This window comes from Protopterus annectens, chromosome 14.part0 (assembly GCF_019279795.1).
Source record: "Protopterus annectens isolate FY-2018-M chromosome 14.part0, PAN1.0, whole genome shotgun sequence".
Taxonomy (NCBI): domain Eukaryota; kingdom Metazoa; phylum Chordata; order Ceratodontiformes; family Protopteridae; genus Protopterus; species Protopterus annectens.
In genome coordinates this window covers 444,423,300-444,437,977 of record NC_056748.1, presented here as the reverse complement: position 1 = coordinate 444,437,977, position 14,678 = coordinate 444,423,300, and the positions used below count along the sequence as shown (strand labels likewise).

Genomic DNA, 14,678 nt, shown 5'->3' with positions numbered 1-14,678 from the left:
ACAATCTCAAACAATACCACTTCCAACAAAACCGCATACTCACCTGAGCACATTTTTGAAATATCAGGCCATTAAAAGATGCTACTGATGTTTTTGTCAATGCTCTTTTCTGTTAAAAAAATTGCAAAAATCATACATGTGAAACACTGCAGCCACAAATCTGTTTAAGCAAAAACAGTAACTAGCACAACATGATAAATGTACAAACATGCTCATTCTACTGTAATTATTAATAAAGTAAAACTCTGTGGGCTACTTATAACAGTAGATGACTAAATCAATTTGTGTCTACACAGTAATGGTCTAATCTTTGGGTTATAGACCTTTCAAGAGGAAGTGGTCATTTGTTAAGTTTCTGGATCATAGTAGATGCCTTCTGTGACTGGTTAGCATGGTTGTCACTCATTGTACAATACAAACGACAACCTAGGTCCAACGAATGTCTGACAATTTGTCAATGCAAAAGTCTTGGAAAATTCAAAGGATTCAAGATATGAAAGAGATGGATGATTACAATGATATAGACCAGTCTGTGATGCACAAGGATAAAGTTGACATTGTCCAGATGAACAAAGTTCAGTTAGCAGCTGGGGAAGCTGGCAGGGCAGGCAAAGCAAACAGGTGCAAGCAGTTAACACCAGCTTACCTAATCAAGAGTAAGTGAGGCAGTCAGAGCCTTTGTATTGTTAAGGCAATAAACGGAGATACTGTGGTAAGATGCAACTCAGAGGATCACAGTAGCTGTGTGCCTCAGATACAATCACAACACTGGCACGCAGAGGCATGCTTCCTACAAGCACAGCCACTGGTCACCAAAAGGATAGGATAAACTAGCTTACTATGTCAAAGTCCCACCTCTGAGGAGAATGAATGGACTAATGGTACTCTCAACCTGCCAGGAGAATGAATGAGTCATAGGTCACTCTTATTTAATTTAGGGAATGAACGGTTCAGTTTCTTGCCCCTCAGCAGAGGTGCAACTGAGTTGATATGACCTGCAAATAGTAGCTGTTAGATGGAATCTGTGAACAAAAAAAAAAAGATTATATATTGACCACCACCCCAGATCCAACATTATCCAACATTGTGCTCTAAAGGTCGGTCTCTATCACAAACTTCAAGTAAAACTGTCATACATACAAGATGCCTTTCCCATGTAACTCCACCATACAATCCTGTTGATCATACCAAGCCAGGACAAGACAATGAATTTAACTTACCATAATAACCTGTAGAACAGGCTACAGAGATCGTGAATTCACGCGGTGATACTCTACCACACTAATTCCTTTTACTGAGAAGATTAACCTGGCTGTAAGGTCACCTTATCATGCATCTCACAGTTGTACTGTCTTAGACCACAGCAGTGTGCTAGGAATAAACCAAGTATAAACAAGTAAGCAAAATAATGAAAACTTTTTCTCAAAAGGAGAATGGAGGAACATCAATAATCTAAAGACATGAACAAAGTAAATCATCTCTGTTCATGGTAACTTTTCATTTAACTTTTAGTTATGTAGTGTACTTACCATAACTTTGGATGTATGGGATCCATCTCGCCTACATTCATAACTGATGGGTTCGGAGCCGATCCGCTGGCTCTGACTCGGCCACTATACACTAGAACGAAGTCTCTCATTGGCTGGGCTACCCCTTATCCCAGAATGCACCACACCTGCTTCCCCAGATCTTGTTTGTTCGCTTTCATATATTCATACAGGTACAGAAACACATACCAATAACTGTAACCAACTAGAGCCCTTCCAGAGGAGAGCTTAGCAAGATCAATATTTCCTCCAAATCCAAAAGGTAGGGGGAAGGAGGGTGGGGATGTATGAATGTAGGCGAGATGGATCCCATACATCCAAAGTTATGGTAAGTACATAACTAAAAGATGTAATGGGATCCTATCTCGCCTACATTCATAACTGATGGGGCAGCGTCCCTAGCACCTAAAACCCCGGGTGGCTCACTGGAACACACTCCTGAGAACTGCGGAACCAAATGAAGCTCTGCCTCGGGAAGCCACATCAACCTTGTAATGAGAAATGAAGGTGTGCGGAGAAGACCACGTAGCAGCCGCACAAATATCATCTATTGAAACTTTGGAGTGAAAAGCTACAGAGGTGGCCATAACCCTGGTAGAATGAGCTTTGAGTGGGAAAGGCAACTCCCTGCTTGACTGGGAATAAATGAAAGAGATGCAATCCTTAATCCATTTGGCAATGGTGGTTTTGGCAACTGGTAGACCTAACCTATTCTCCGCAAAGGACACAAATTAGAAGTTATGTCCTTACCATAACGTTCCATGTGGAGTGTTCATCTCGCCTTTGTTCTTACACCTGGGTTCGGAGCCGATCCTCGGCTCCGTCGGGCCGCTGCAAGCTCTGCATCGAGAAGAAGCTCGAGACTAACCTAACTCCCACAATCCCCCTCTGCCTTTACCTCAGATCTAGTTTGCAAGCAAACCAGGAGTCAGAGAGAGAGCATATTCATGCAAAAAACAAACAACATACTGTACAAGCACTTATCCATATATATATACAAGATATACATATATATACAACGACTGCAAAGCAGAAGCCAAATAATCCAGACCAGGCACCAAACTGCACGTTCTTCCTGAGGGTGGGAGGGTGGGAATGTAAGAACAAAGGCGAGATGAACACTCCACATGGAACGTTATGGTAAGGACATAACTTCTAAATGTGAGAGTGTTCGATCTCGCCATTTGTTCTTACACCTGGGTAGCGTCCCTAGCTCCATGTTCCTGAGGAACTCACGGGAGAACGTTCTTGAGCACAGTGGAACCAAAGGTTGCCCTGTCCCTAGAAACCCTGTCTACTTTGTAATGAGAAATGAATGTATGTGGTTTACACCAAGTGGCAGCTGCACAAATAGTGTCTAATGGTAGGCGAGCTGCATGAGCCAGGGATGTAGAAACTGATCTTGTAGAGTGCCCTTGGGTTTGCCAGGTAAAGTTTGTTCTGAAGAATCATAAACGAATATAATGCAATCAGTTAGCCATTTGGAAAGGGTTCGTTTAGTAACTGCTACACCTTTCCTGCTATCAGCGAAAGCTACAAAAAGTTGATCAGATTTCCTGTGATCCTTTGTTCTATCCAAGTAAAATCTAAGTTGTCTATGAACATCCAACTTGTGTAACATATACTCCAACTTATTGGAGTGATTTTTGAAAAAGGTAGGCAGTTCAATGGATTGATTAATGTTATTAATAGAGCAGACTTTGGGGAGAAAGGATGGATTAGTGCAAAGAGATACTCTGTCAGAATGAAAGATCAGATAAGGGTGTTTCATGGAAAGAGCCTGAAGCTCAGACACTCGCCTAGCGGATGTAATGGCTACCAAAAAGAGGGTCTTCCACGACAAATACTTCAAAGAACAAGAGGAGGCTGGCTCAAAAGGAGGTAGCCTCAACTTAGATAATAAGAGATTTAGATTCCAAGGAGATGTAGGAGTTCTAACTGGTGGTCTAATATGGAAAGATCCTTTCAAAAAGGCTTTACAAAGTCTGTGAGCCATAACAGGTGCCCCACATTCTTCCACATGAAAGTTGGAAATGGCAGCCAATTGCACCCTTAAAGTGGCTGGAGAAGCTCCTTGGTGAAACAATTCTGTCAAAAACTCCAAGATCTTGTTTAAAGGAGCTATAACAGAGTCCAAATGCTGTGTATTTGCCCAGAACACAAAACGCTTCCATTTACTAGTGTAGGTCTTTGTAGTGGAAGCTTTATGAGAAGCTACTAGTATATTCTGAACTGCAGGTGAGAGATCAGACCTGGCTAAGTAGGGAAGCGGAGCAGCCAAGCTGCTAGGTGGAGTGACAAGAGCGAGGGGTGGGGAGCCCCTGACGAGTGGGTCAGTAGATCTGGTTCCGGGTCCAGCATCCAGGGTCCCCGAATGCGATGTGCCAGAAGAAAGGGAAACCAAATTTGACGAGGCCAGAATGGGGCAATGAGGATTATCGTCCTTTGCAAGTTGTTGGCTTTCTGCAGAAACTTTGCAATCAGGGGAAAGGGAGAAAAAGCGTACAGGAGACCCGGGGGCCAATCATGAACCAGCGCATCCCTGGGGACTTCCCCTGGAGGGGGTAATAGAGCAAAGAAGCTCCTGCATTTGGCGTTCATTGGAGATGCGAAAAGATCGCAGGAAGACTGGCCCCACTTGCGAAAAATTCTCTTTGCAACTGACTGTTTGAGGGACTACTCGTGAGGCAACAGGATTGCTCTGCTCAGCCTGTCGGCTATGACGTTGGATGACCCCGGGATATGCGTTGCGATCAGAAAGCGACCTGTGGACTCCGCCCATTGCCAGATTCTCATGGCCTCTCTGCATAGTTGATAAGACTTGGTTCCCCCTTGCTTGTTTATGTACCAGACTACGGACATGTTGTCCGTCTGTACTGCAATAGTCCCTAGAGGAAGAAGGGGAGCAAAGTGTTGCAACGCTAGAAACACTGCCCTCAACTCTAGAACATTGATGTGCAGATTGTACTCTAACTCGGTCCATTCGCCTTGGACTGTCCGTCCCTGAAAGATGCCCCCCCACCCTATCAGGGAAGCGTCCGTGGTCACCGTAGCTGTCGGCGTAGCACAAATGGTCTTCCGCTGGAAAGGTTGCAAGTTTGAAGCCACCAGGCTAGGTGTGATTTGCATGTGTTCGTGATCAGAATTTTGTGTCAGAGGAAGTTGTTGGAACGACCATTGTGCAAACAGTAGCCATTGCAGAACTCTCATGTGCAGTCTTCCCAATGGTATCGCAATGAGGGAAGCTGCCATGAGACCCAAAACCTTCAGAACCAGTTTTGCTGGGGATTTTCTGGATGACAGAAGAAGAGATATGTGGCTTTGTAGTGAGGCTATCCTTTCTGGAGGAAGCCTTAGAATTAAATGATGCGTATCCAATTCTGCTCCTATGAATAAGATATGCTGTGATGACTGTAGTGAAGATTTTTCGAATTTACGGAAATTCGAGGTGAATACAAAGCTGTAGTGTGTAATCCCTGGCCTGTATCATTTGACGCTGGGTGGTGGCAGATAGGAGCCAGTCGTCCAGATACGGAAACACCTGGAATCCCAGGCGTCTCAGGTGAGACGCCACCACTGCCATGCATTTGGTGAAAACCCTGGGGGCTGAGGTCAGACCAAAGGGCAGGGCTCGAAACTGAAAGTGGCTGGCTCCCAGCCGAAGCGCAAGTGATCCCTGGATGCCCTGGCCATTTTGATGTGGTAGTACGCGTCCTTTAGATCTATTGAGCACATCCAGTCGTCCTTCTGTAAAAATGGAAGGAACGATTGAAGCGTGACCATTCGGAACTTTTCTTTCTTGACGAAGGTATTGAGGTTGCTTAGGTCCAGAATGGCCTCCAGTCCCTGTCTTCTTTGGAACTAAAAGAACCTTGAGTAAGTTCGAATCCTCTTTGGTCCGCTGGGACTGGTTGGATGACTCTTTTTTCTAGCAGCTTTGAAATTTCTATAGCTGCAGGATCTCGCAGATGGGGCGGCACATCTGGGAGTCTTTTCATTGGAATGGGGGCAGTAGGAAGGGTATTCTGTAGCCTCTGGTAACAACGCTTTTTACCCATTTGTCTGATGTAAGATTTTGCCAGGCCTGAGGGTATAAAGCTAAGCGACCCCGACTGCCTCCAGAGCAGGACAGTCGGGCCTCCTCTCAGGAGTGCTGGAAAGGTTTTCCAGGGGTGTATCCCTGTCACCTTGGTTTTGCGGACCCTCTGCCGCCGGGCGTCTTCCACCTCTGCCCCTCCTCTGCCTCTAGAGGGCATCACCCTGTGTGCCTGGGAAAGATCCTTGGGGTTTTGAAACCACATTTTTCCACCGCGTTGCCCTTTGGGGTACGGTCTGGATGGGGTAGAAAACGGACTCCGACAGCAGACAGAGTCTTTCCCTCCTGTTCACACCGGGTAAGGGTCTCCTTTACTTTGGGGCCAAAGAGAGTGGCACCGTCAAATGGGGCGTTAGTAAAGGAAGACTTGAAGGCTTCCAAATGAATATAAGCGCATCCAGGATTGTCTACGAAGAGCAATCGCTGAAGTTGCTGCCCTACTCGATCCTTGGCTGCGTATGAGATCAGCCTCATGGACGAGTTTACAATGGATGTAAGGGTATTGAGATGTGCTGTAACTTTCTCTGAAACAGCAGCATCTGTAGTACCCTGGAGGTATCTCCCAACTCTTTGATTAGATCCCTCTGTAGTCGTGTAAAGTGGGTCAAATAGTTCAGGGATCGCATAGAAAAAGCCGCTGAACTAAAAATGCGCTTCCCGTACCTGTCCATAGTCCTAGAATCTTTGTTAGGTGGATGGACAGATGAAGATTCCGACATCTCCTTTTTCGTGGCCGCTGCCACCACCATAGCGTCCACTGGAACTCCCTTTGTGAGATAAGCCTTGTTTTGGGGTGCAGTAATATACTTATTAGGCTTTCTAGGAACTGGTTCCACCGTGTCAGGTGTCTCCCACGCCCTTCGAGCAATCAGCTCCATTAACTCATCGAAGGGCGGAGTGACCCAGGAGGAGGAAGGGCGAGCAACAAATGCCTTCAGCAAGACTGACTCATCCTCAGAAGGGGGGAGGGATTGCCAATCACCTCTCTGTTTTAGGATCTCCAAGATGTCAGAAAAGAGACATCCTCTGAAGGTGACTTTGGGGACCCTTCTGACTCATCCAAGTCAGTGTCCGATGTCAATGATTCTTGTGGAGAATCTAAGTGTCTCCTCTTAAACAATCTTTTCCTAGGGACTTCTTCGGGGAGCATCCGAAGAAGCCTCCGAGGAAGAGGGGGCACCCTCCAGAGGTGGCTGAGACACAGGTGCTCGACGCTTGGATGTAGCCGTTGGTGCAGAGGAGGATAACGGTCCTTTGTGGGAGGAGGCTGCTTCTACTGATGTGGTTGTCTGGGTAGACAACACCTTCCTCATGAGGTCGAAGGCCCCGGGTCCCGAGTCGAGGTATCTCCGGTTCAAGAAATGGGAAGAATCCCCGAAACAGGCACCGAAGGCATCGACCCCGAGGACGGAACCGAGTCGATCCGAGCCGAGGCCCCGAGAGGGAGAGTCGGAACCGAAACATCGGTCCGACTCTCGGTCCCGGAACCAAGGATGGATCTTCGGCTCCGAGACTCCGGTACCGGATCCGACAGAGTCGAGGTGAACGCAGCCGACCGAGAAAAGGACGGTTCTGGCACCAAGGGCTCCACAATCAGCAGATCAGCTTCTTCCGGCTCCAAAGACTGGACAGGTCTCGGAGGAGGAACAGATGGAGATAATGGGAGGCCTTCAAGTCTCGACACCAATTGAGAGGAGACCGAGATGAGTTTGGATAAGGCCGTATTCTCCATTAACTTCTGCACCACGCGGTCTACATCGGTGTCGGAGAGGGGCCTGGAAGAACGGGTCGAAGGAATCGAAGACGGAGCCGACCTCAACAGTGTCGGGGGAGGGAGCTCCGTCACCGGTTCCAAGACTCGAGGCTCGAAACTGACAACAGTTGAACACTCGTCCCAAGTCTGTGGAACCAGTGATCGAACCTTAACTGAAGAGCTCGGAGCCGATGACTTGGGCTCCGACGTCTTCGATTCCTTCGAGGATTTGGATGCCTGGTCTGAAGCATCCAGAGCCTCTTGAAAAGTAGGTTTTAACAAACCCCTATCCATGAGTTTCCTGCGCCTATCTGTCATGACCCTCCCACTGAAAGAATGACAAATTGAACAGTCTTCTTGCAGATGGAGAGGGCCAAGACAGTAGACGCAGGAACTATGATCGTCAGTAACTGACATCTTTTGCCCACATTGGCAAAGTTTAAACCCCGATTTAGCTTTCTCAGACATTTTTGTAAAGCTAACAATAGGGATAGTAACAAGAAAGGGTCAAGTTCAGTTATGAAAGTCAAATCCGATAAAATTGTCAAATCCAGCAAGAAAAGTCTAATCCGGTAGTCAAGTCCTGTAAAGGGTGGGATAGGCCCCGAGGGAAACTCTAAACAAGTTAAAAAACTTTAACTGGTACCGAGAATATCCTCAAGACAGTATCACACAGAGACACAGTCAACAAACAAGATATAGAAAAATATAATTTTCAAGAATACAAGAAAAAAATCCTTAAATCTTAGCTTTAGGTGCTTGAGCTCGATCAAGTGATGCGAACGCTGCAGCGGCAAACTAGATCTGAGGTAAAGGCAGAGGGGGGTTGTGGGAGTTAGGTTAGTCTCGAGCTTTTTCTCAATGCAGAGCTTGCAAGCGGCCGACACGGAGCCGAGGATCGGCTCCGAACCCAGGTGTAAGAACAAACGGCGAGATCGAACACTCTCACATCAGTTAGTTAGATTTTCGTGTCTGAGTGGTCCTATCCAAGTAAAAACGCAGTTGCCTGTGAACATCCAACTGGTGGAAGGTATATTCTGCTCTATTAGAAAAATTTGGAAAGAAAACTGGGAGCTCCAATGATTGCTGAATGCATAAAGGGGATGCTACCTTAGGCAAAAAGGATGGATTCAATCTAAGAGAAACTCTGTCTTTGTGAAAAATCAAATAAAGAGTGGAAGAACAGAGAGCCTGAAGCTCTGAAACCCGCTTAGCAGAAGTTATTGCCACTATAAAGGCAGTTTTCCACGACAGAAATTTTATATCACAAGTGGCTGCCGGCTCAAAGGGACGGGCAGTTAAAGAGGCCAGAACCAAATTTAAGTCCCAAGGGGGCACAGGATGAGCCATAGGAGGCCTGAGGAGCCAGGCTCCCTTAAGAAAGGACTTGCAAAGTCTGTTAGCCATTAATGAAGGCTCTATAGCAACATGAAAATTAGAAATAGCCAGTTGAACTTTAATTGTGGAGACTGAAGAGCCTGAATGAAACAATGAAGCTAGAAATTCCAAGACCTGCGGAACTGGGGCCGTAAGAGGATCAATGCCTCGCTGCTGGGCCCAACAAACAAACCTTTTCCATTTGCTGGAATACAGCTTAACGGTGGATGGCTTGTGGGAAGAGGACAAGATGTGCATCACTTCTGAAGAAAGAGAGAGATCTCTAACTAAGGATGGAAGTGGAGTAACCAAGCAGCCAGTTGCAACGACCGGAGGGACCGATGAGAGTGTCCCGACTGATTGGACAACAGACCCGGCACTGGGTCCAGAATCCAGGGGCCCTGTACCGCATACTTCTGAAGGAATGGGAACCAAACCTGACGGGGCCAATGTGGGGCGACCAAAATCATGTGGCACCCGACATGAAGAGCCTTCTGAATCACCCTCGGGAGAAGGGGAATCGGGGGGAAGGCATAAAGCAGACCCGGGGGCCAATTGTGGGCTAGAGCGTCCCTGGGAGACTCCCCCTGAGAGGGAGTCAGAGTGAAGAACTCTCTGCACTTCGCATTGTTGGGGCTGGCGAACAAGTCGCAACAAGGGAGACCCCATTTGGCGAAGATCTGCGCAGCCACTCTGTTGTTGAGGGACCACTCGTGGGGCAACAGGAGAGTCCTGCTGAGCCTGTCTGCAATCACACTGGCTTTCCCCGGAATGTGCGTGGCTACTAAGAAACGTCGAGAGGCTATGGCCCAGCGCCATACTCTCATGGCCTCCCTGCAAAGGGGGTAGGACCTGGTTCCGCCCTGCTTGTTTATGTGCCAAACTACCGACATGTTGTCGGATAGAATCGCAATAGTACCTTGGGGGAGAGCATGATGAAGTGCTTGTAAAACCAGAAGCACCACTCTCATTTCCAGGATATTGATGTGAAGGTGCGCTTCGCAATCCTGCCAAATGCCTTGGACAGACCTGTCCAGATAATGACCCCCCCACCCTATCTGGGAGGCGCCCGTGGTCACTGTGGCAACAGGGGGCTGAAAGGCGAAAGGACGCCCCCGGTCCAGGTTGGACCAACACAGCCACCAACGGAGGTCCCGACGACAACTGTCCGTAATCAGAACCAGGTGGTTCAGGGGAAGTTCTTGGTATGACCATTGAACCGATAACAGCCATTGCAGCACCCGCATGTGCAGCCTGGCTAACGGTACTAAGAGGATAGTTGCAGCCATCGTGCCCAATAACTGAAGAATCTGTCTGGCAGGAACTCGAGATTTGGGTAACAAATTTAGAACCTGTGATTGTAGAACCTGAATTCTTTCTGATGGCAAAAATGCCCGCATCCTTTTTGTGTCTAACTCTGCGCCTATAAAGGAGATACGCTGAGATGGCTGCAGCACAGATTTTTTCCAATTGAAAGAGATTCCCAGCGAGAGACCCAAAGTTACTGTGGCCATCAGCGCTCGAATCAGAAGATGGTTGGAGGTGGCAGTGAGGAGCCAGTCGTCGAAATAGGGAAACACTTGGAATCCTAGACTTCCCAGGTGAGCTGTCACCACTGCCAGACACTTGGTAAACACCCTGGGGGCTGTGGTGAGACCAAAGGGCAGTGCACGAAACTGGAAATGACTGGTTTCTAGGCGGAAGCGTAAATGACTCCTGGACTCTTGACGTACCAAAATGTGATAGTAAGCGTCCTTGAGGTCTATGGAGCACATCCAGACATCCTTTTCCAATAACGGGAGAATGGAATGAAGGGTGACCATCCGGAACTTGGACTTCTTCACAAAACGATTTAATGAGCTTAGGTCCAAAATGGGCCTTACGTCCCCTGTCTTTTTTGGCACCAAAAAGAATCTTGAGTAAGTTCCTGATCCGATCTGGTCGGCGGGGACGGGCTGGATGACCCCTTTGCTTAGCAGCTTTGAAACTTCTACGGCTGCTAGATCACGTTGACTTGGTGGCACGTCCGGGATTCTCCTTGTAGGAGGAGGGGGCTTGAAAAAGGGGATGAGGTAGCCTCCGGTTACAATGCGAAGCACCCACTGATCCTTGGTTATAGATTCCCAAGCCTGTGGGTGTTTCACAAAACGACCCCCGACTGGCTCCGGAGAAGCACAGCCGGGCCACATCCTAGGGATGTTGAGGGTAGGAGGAACCACGAAAGGAGTCACGGTCTCCAGAGTTACGGGGGCCTCTGCCACCTCTAGGGCGGCGTCTTCCTGAATCCCCCCCCCTGCCTCTGGAGGGGGGATCACTCGGTGGAGTAGAGAAGAACTTTTGGGATTTCCTGAACCACATTTTCCCTCCTCTCTGGGCCTTGGGATAAGGTCTAGAGGGAGCGGAAAAACGGGCCCCAACGGCAGTCAAGGTCTAGTCCTCCTGCTCGCACCGAGTAAGTGTGTACTTCACCTTGGGTCCAAACAAAGAAGACCCATCAAAGGGGGCGTGAAGGAAGACTTAAAGGCCTCATGAGTGGACACAAGCGCAACCAGGCTTGTCTCCTAAGAGCCACTCCTGTGCCCTGCTCTACTCGCCCTTCGGCTGCATAGGAAATGAGCCTCATGGACGAGTTAACAATAGAAGATAGGGTAGTCATCTGGGTGCCTACGGTCTGTGCTAACGCCTCAGGAAGATTACCCGCAAGAGACTCTCCTAACTCCTTGAGGAGGTCCCTTTGGAGCCTTGTAAAATGACAGAGATAGTTCAGCGACCGCAGGGTAAAGGTCGCTGAAGAAAGGGTACGCTTCCCGTACCTATCCATGCTCCTAGAATCCTTATTAGGAGGATGAATAGACGTTGATGCCTCTGTCACGTCTTGCTGAGTGGCAGATGCCACCACCATAGCATCAACTGCAACACCCTTAGTGAGGAATTCCTTCTGGGGAGGGGCTGAAAGAAACTTATTAGGCCTGGCAGGCACCGGTTCTGCTGTATCAGGATGTTCCCACACCCTCCGAGAGATTAGATCTAATAACTCGTCGAAGGGTGGAGACACCCAGGAGGAGGAGGGCTGGGCCCCGAAGGCCTTGAGGAAGACTGACTCCTCAGCGGTAGGGGCTTTGGATTGCCAATCGCCTGTCTCAAGATCTCAAGGATATCCGAGAAGGAGACGTCATCCGAGGACGATTTAGGGGACCCCTCCGCATCATCGAGGTCAGTATCTGAAGTGACGGATTCATCTTGGGAATCAACGTGCTTCCTCTTACACAGTTTCTTCCTTGGGGGTTCATCTGAAGCAGATTCAGAAGGACCCCCCGGAAGAAGGGAACCCTCTAAGGGGGTATCCTCAGGCCCCGGGGCCCCACTGTCGTGGGAAAGAATGTCTCCAGAGGCACCAGTACCCAAAACTTGGGACGGTGGGGTAGAAACCTGCTGAACCGGCAAGGTCATGGCCAGCGCACTCCTCATGGCCTCAAAAACAGGACCTCCAGACTCTGCAGTGGGCACTTGCTGAGAGACCACGGCAGTACCGGAAATACCTGCAGCCGATGCTCCGAGGGGAAGACTGGGCATTGAAGAGGCGAGCTCCACAGTGTTGCCCTCGGCCCCCGCCGAGGAAGACCCGGTACCAAACCCTGACACCGAGGACAGGGTAGGAATGAAGGTCGGAGCAGGGAAACTCCAAGGGGGTCCCTGCTCCGACTGGACGATTCCGCTGCGTTCTACCCGCACCGACTCCAATGGCTCCAAGGGGGTCAGAGGAGGAATCAAATGCACGGAATGTGGAATCGGCTCCGAAGCCGAGTGGGCTGGAGCCGAGATCATTTTAGTAAAAACTGGGGACTGGAACAGCCTCTGGATAACCCTATCCAAATCCGAATCCGACAACCTAGAGGATTTGGAGGAAATAGACTGGGGCCGAGAAGACTTCTACCTCGGCTCCGATAAAGCAGGGGATCGGCTCCGAAAGGGTTCCAGCACTATCAGAGCCGAGACCAGAACCGTTTTTAACAGTGTCGGCGCCGAAGGAGGCTCCGGGGCCGAGGGGGAAGAGTTTGAGCTGCACACCTCCAACGGCTCCGAGACCAAAGGAGCTGAAGTAGGTGATTGGCCTCTGGATGCACTAACCTGCAGTTCCGACACCAATGGAGCCGAGGGAAGAAGCACCGAGGCAGACCCTACAGCCATTGGCTCCGAAGCCATTGGAGCCGAGGAAGAAGAAGTCGATCCATGTTTCTTAGCTGTCGGGTCCGACGGACTGGTCGGAGCCGACGATCTATGCTTCTTGGGTGTCGGGCCCGACAGACTGGTCGGAGCCGACGATCTCTTCTTTTTAGAAGTTGGAGATGAAGCTAACGCTTCCTCAAATGAAGGCTTAATCAGACCCCTAAGTATCAGCTTGTTTTTTCTTTCCTGGAGAACCCTGGAAGAAAAAGCGTGACACACACTGCAAGTATCCTGTAGATGTTTAGGTCCTAAACAGTACATGCAGACAGCATGGCTGTCTGTGATAGACATTTTATAATTACATTTTGCACACTTTTTAAACCCTGATTTCTGCTCCTTAGACATTTTGAGCATGGTAGAAATCAGGTAACAGTTAGCTAGAATACACAGGTAAACTAATATATGGGCTAAAGCCCTCTAACTTAAACGGGCTTAGCCCGATACAACAGGTCAAAATACACAGAAATAAGGTAATATGTGGGCTAAAGCCCTCTAACTTAAACGGGCTTAGCCCGAAAACTATTTCAGTCACACAACAAGAAAAAATATAAACACACAATAAGGGCAAAGGCCCTCTAACTCAAACGGGCCTTGCCCAGTAGAAGCGCGAAAAAAAATAAAATCTAAATTTACACAAAACTGACCACAAATGCTCACAAAGCTGTTAAAACAGCTGTTTGTTTAAAAACTGACAGAAACCCTAGCCAAAAAGACCAAAAAGGTCAAGAAAATACACTTAGCTCCAGCCAGGTCGAGACTACGTCCAGCTTGAAAAGCGGCAAACGAGATCTGGGGAAGTAGGCGTGGTGCATTCTGGGATAAGGGGTAGCCCAGCCAATGAGAGACTTTGTTCTAGTGTATAGTGGCAGAGTCGGAGCCGACGGATCGGCTCCGAACCCATCAGTTATGAATGTAGGCGAGATAGGATCCCATTACATCTGTACTATAAGGTCTCATACATTTTTGTTTTTATAGTAACTCTGAATTCCCAAGGTACAAAACCTAAACAAGAAACCAAAGGCTGGGTGGAGGCTTCAGCCAACATCAATTGGATAATCTCTCTAGCAAAGTCCTCCCTAGCCCTAGAAGCACAGTTTAGCTTGTAATACCAACATAACATATGCACAAGGATTATGTTATCCCTTCACAACTGTATGACACTAAAGTAATGTCTTTTGGCTTTTCCCTGTTAGGGGTCGCCACAGCGGAACTCCGGTCCGCTAATGCTTGGCAGTGGATTTTTACGGTGCTGAGTTGCCAGCCCAATGCCCAATCTTCAAAGAAGGCACACCCATTCATGCATGCACCTATCTGCATGTCTTTAACATCGCTCGACCGCGGGGGGACATACATCTTAAAAGAAGGCTGCACCAATTCATGAGGAATAAAGCAGTGATGGGTCTCTGCTAAGTGTTACTTAACAGTCATGAAAATAAACAGACTCAGTAATCCAGTGTGAAATGGTTTGCTGAGAGCAGTATATACTTTGTTTGAAACAAAGGAAACAAATGTTGATGAGCTTTCCAAAAATGTTTATCAGTTGAAATGTACAAGAAGGGCAATTTATTAGAATAATTAAGGTCCAAAGAGTACTCACCTGCATTCCAAACAGTGAAATAAAAAGAAGGCAGCTGAAACGCATAGCTTTATGCATGAAGACAAGGCTACCCTATCCTTA

At 48.2% G+C, this 14,678-nt stretch overlaps 1 protein-coding gene across 1 annotated transcript in view; it reads right to left on the bottom strand.

Moving 5' to 3' along the window:
* EVC2 (EvC ciliary complex subunit 2) overlaps nt 1-14,678 on the bottom strand; it is a 1,983,677-nt gene that overhangs the window by 1,572,129 nt on the left and 396,870 nt on the right. The window contains exon 4 of the mRNA XM_044056208.1: nt 44-109. Within this exon, the coding sequence (XP_043912143.1) occupies nt 44-109 (66 nt within the window). The remainder of the gene's footprint in view (nt 1-43; nt 110-14,678) is intronic.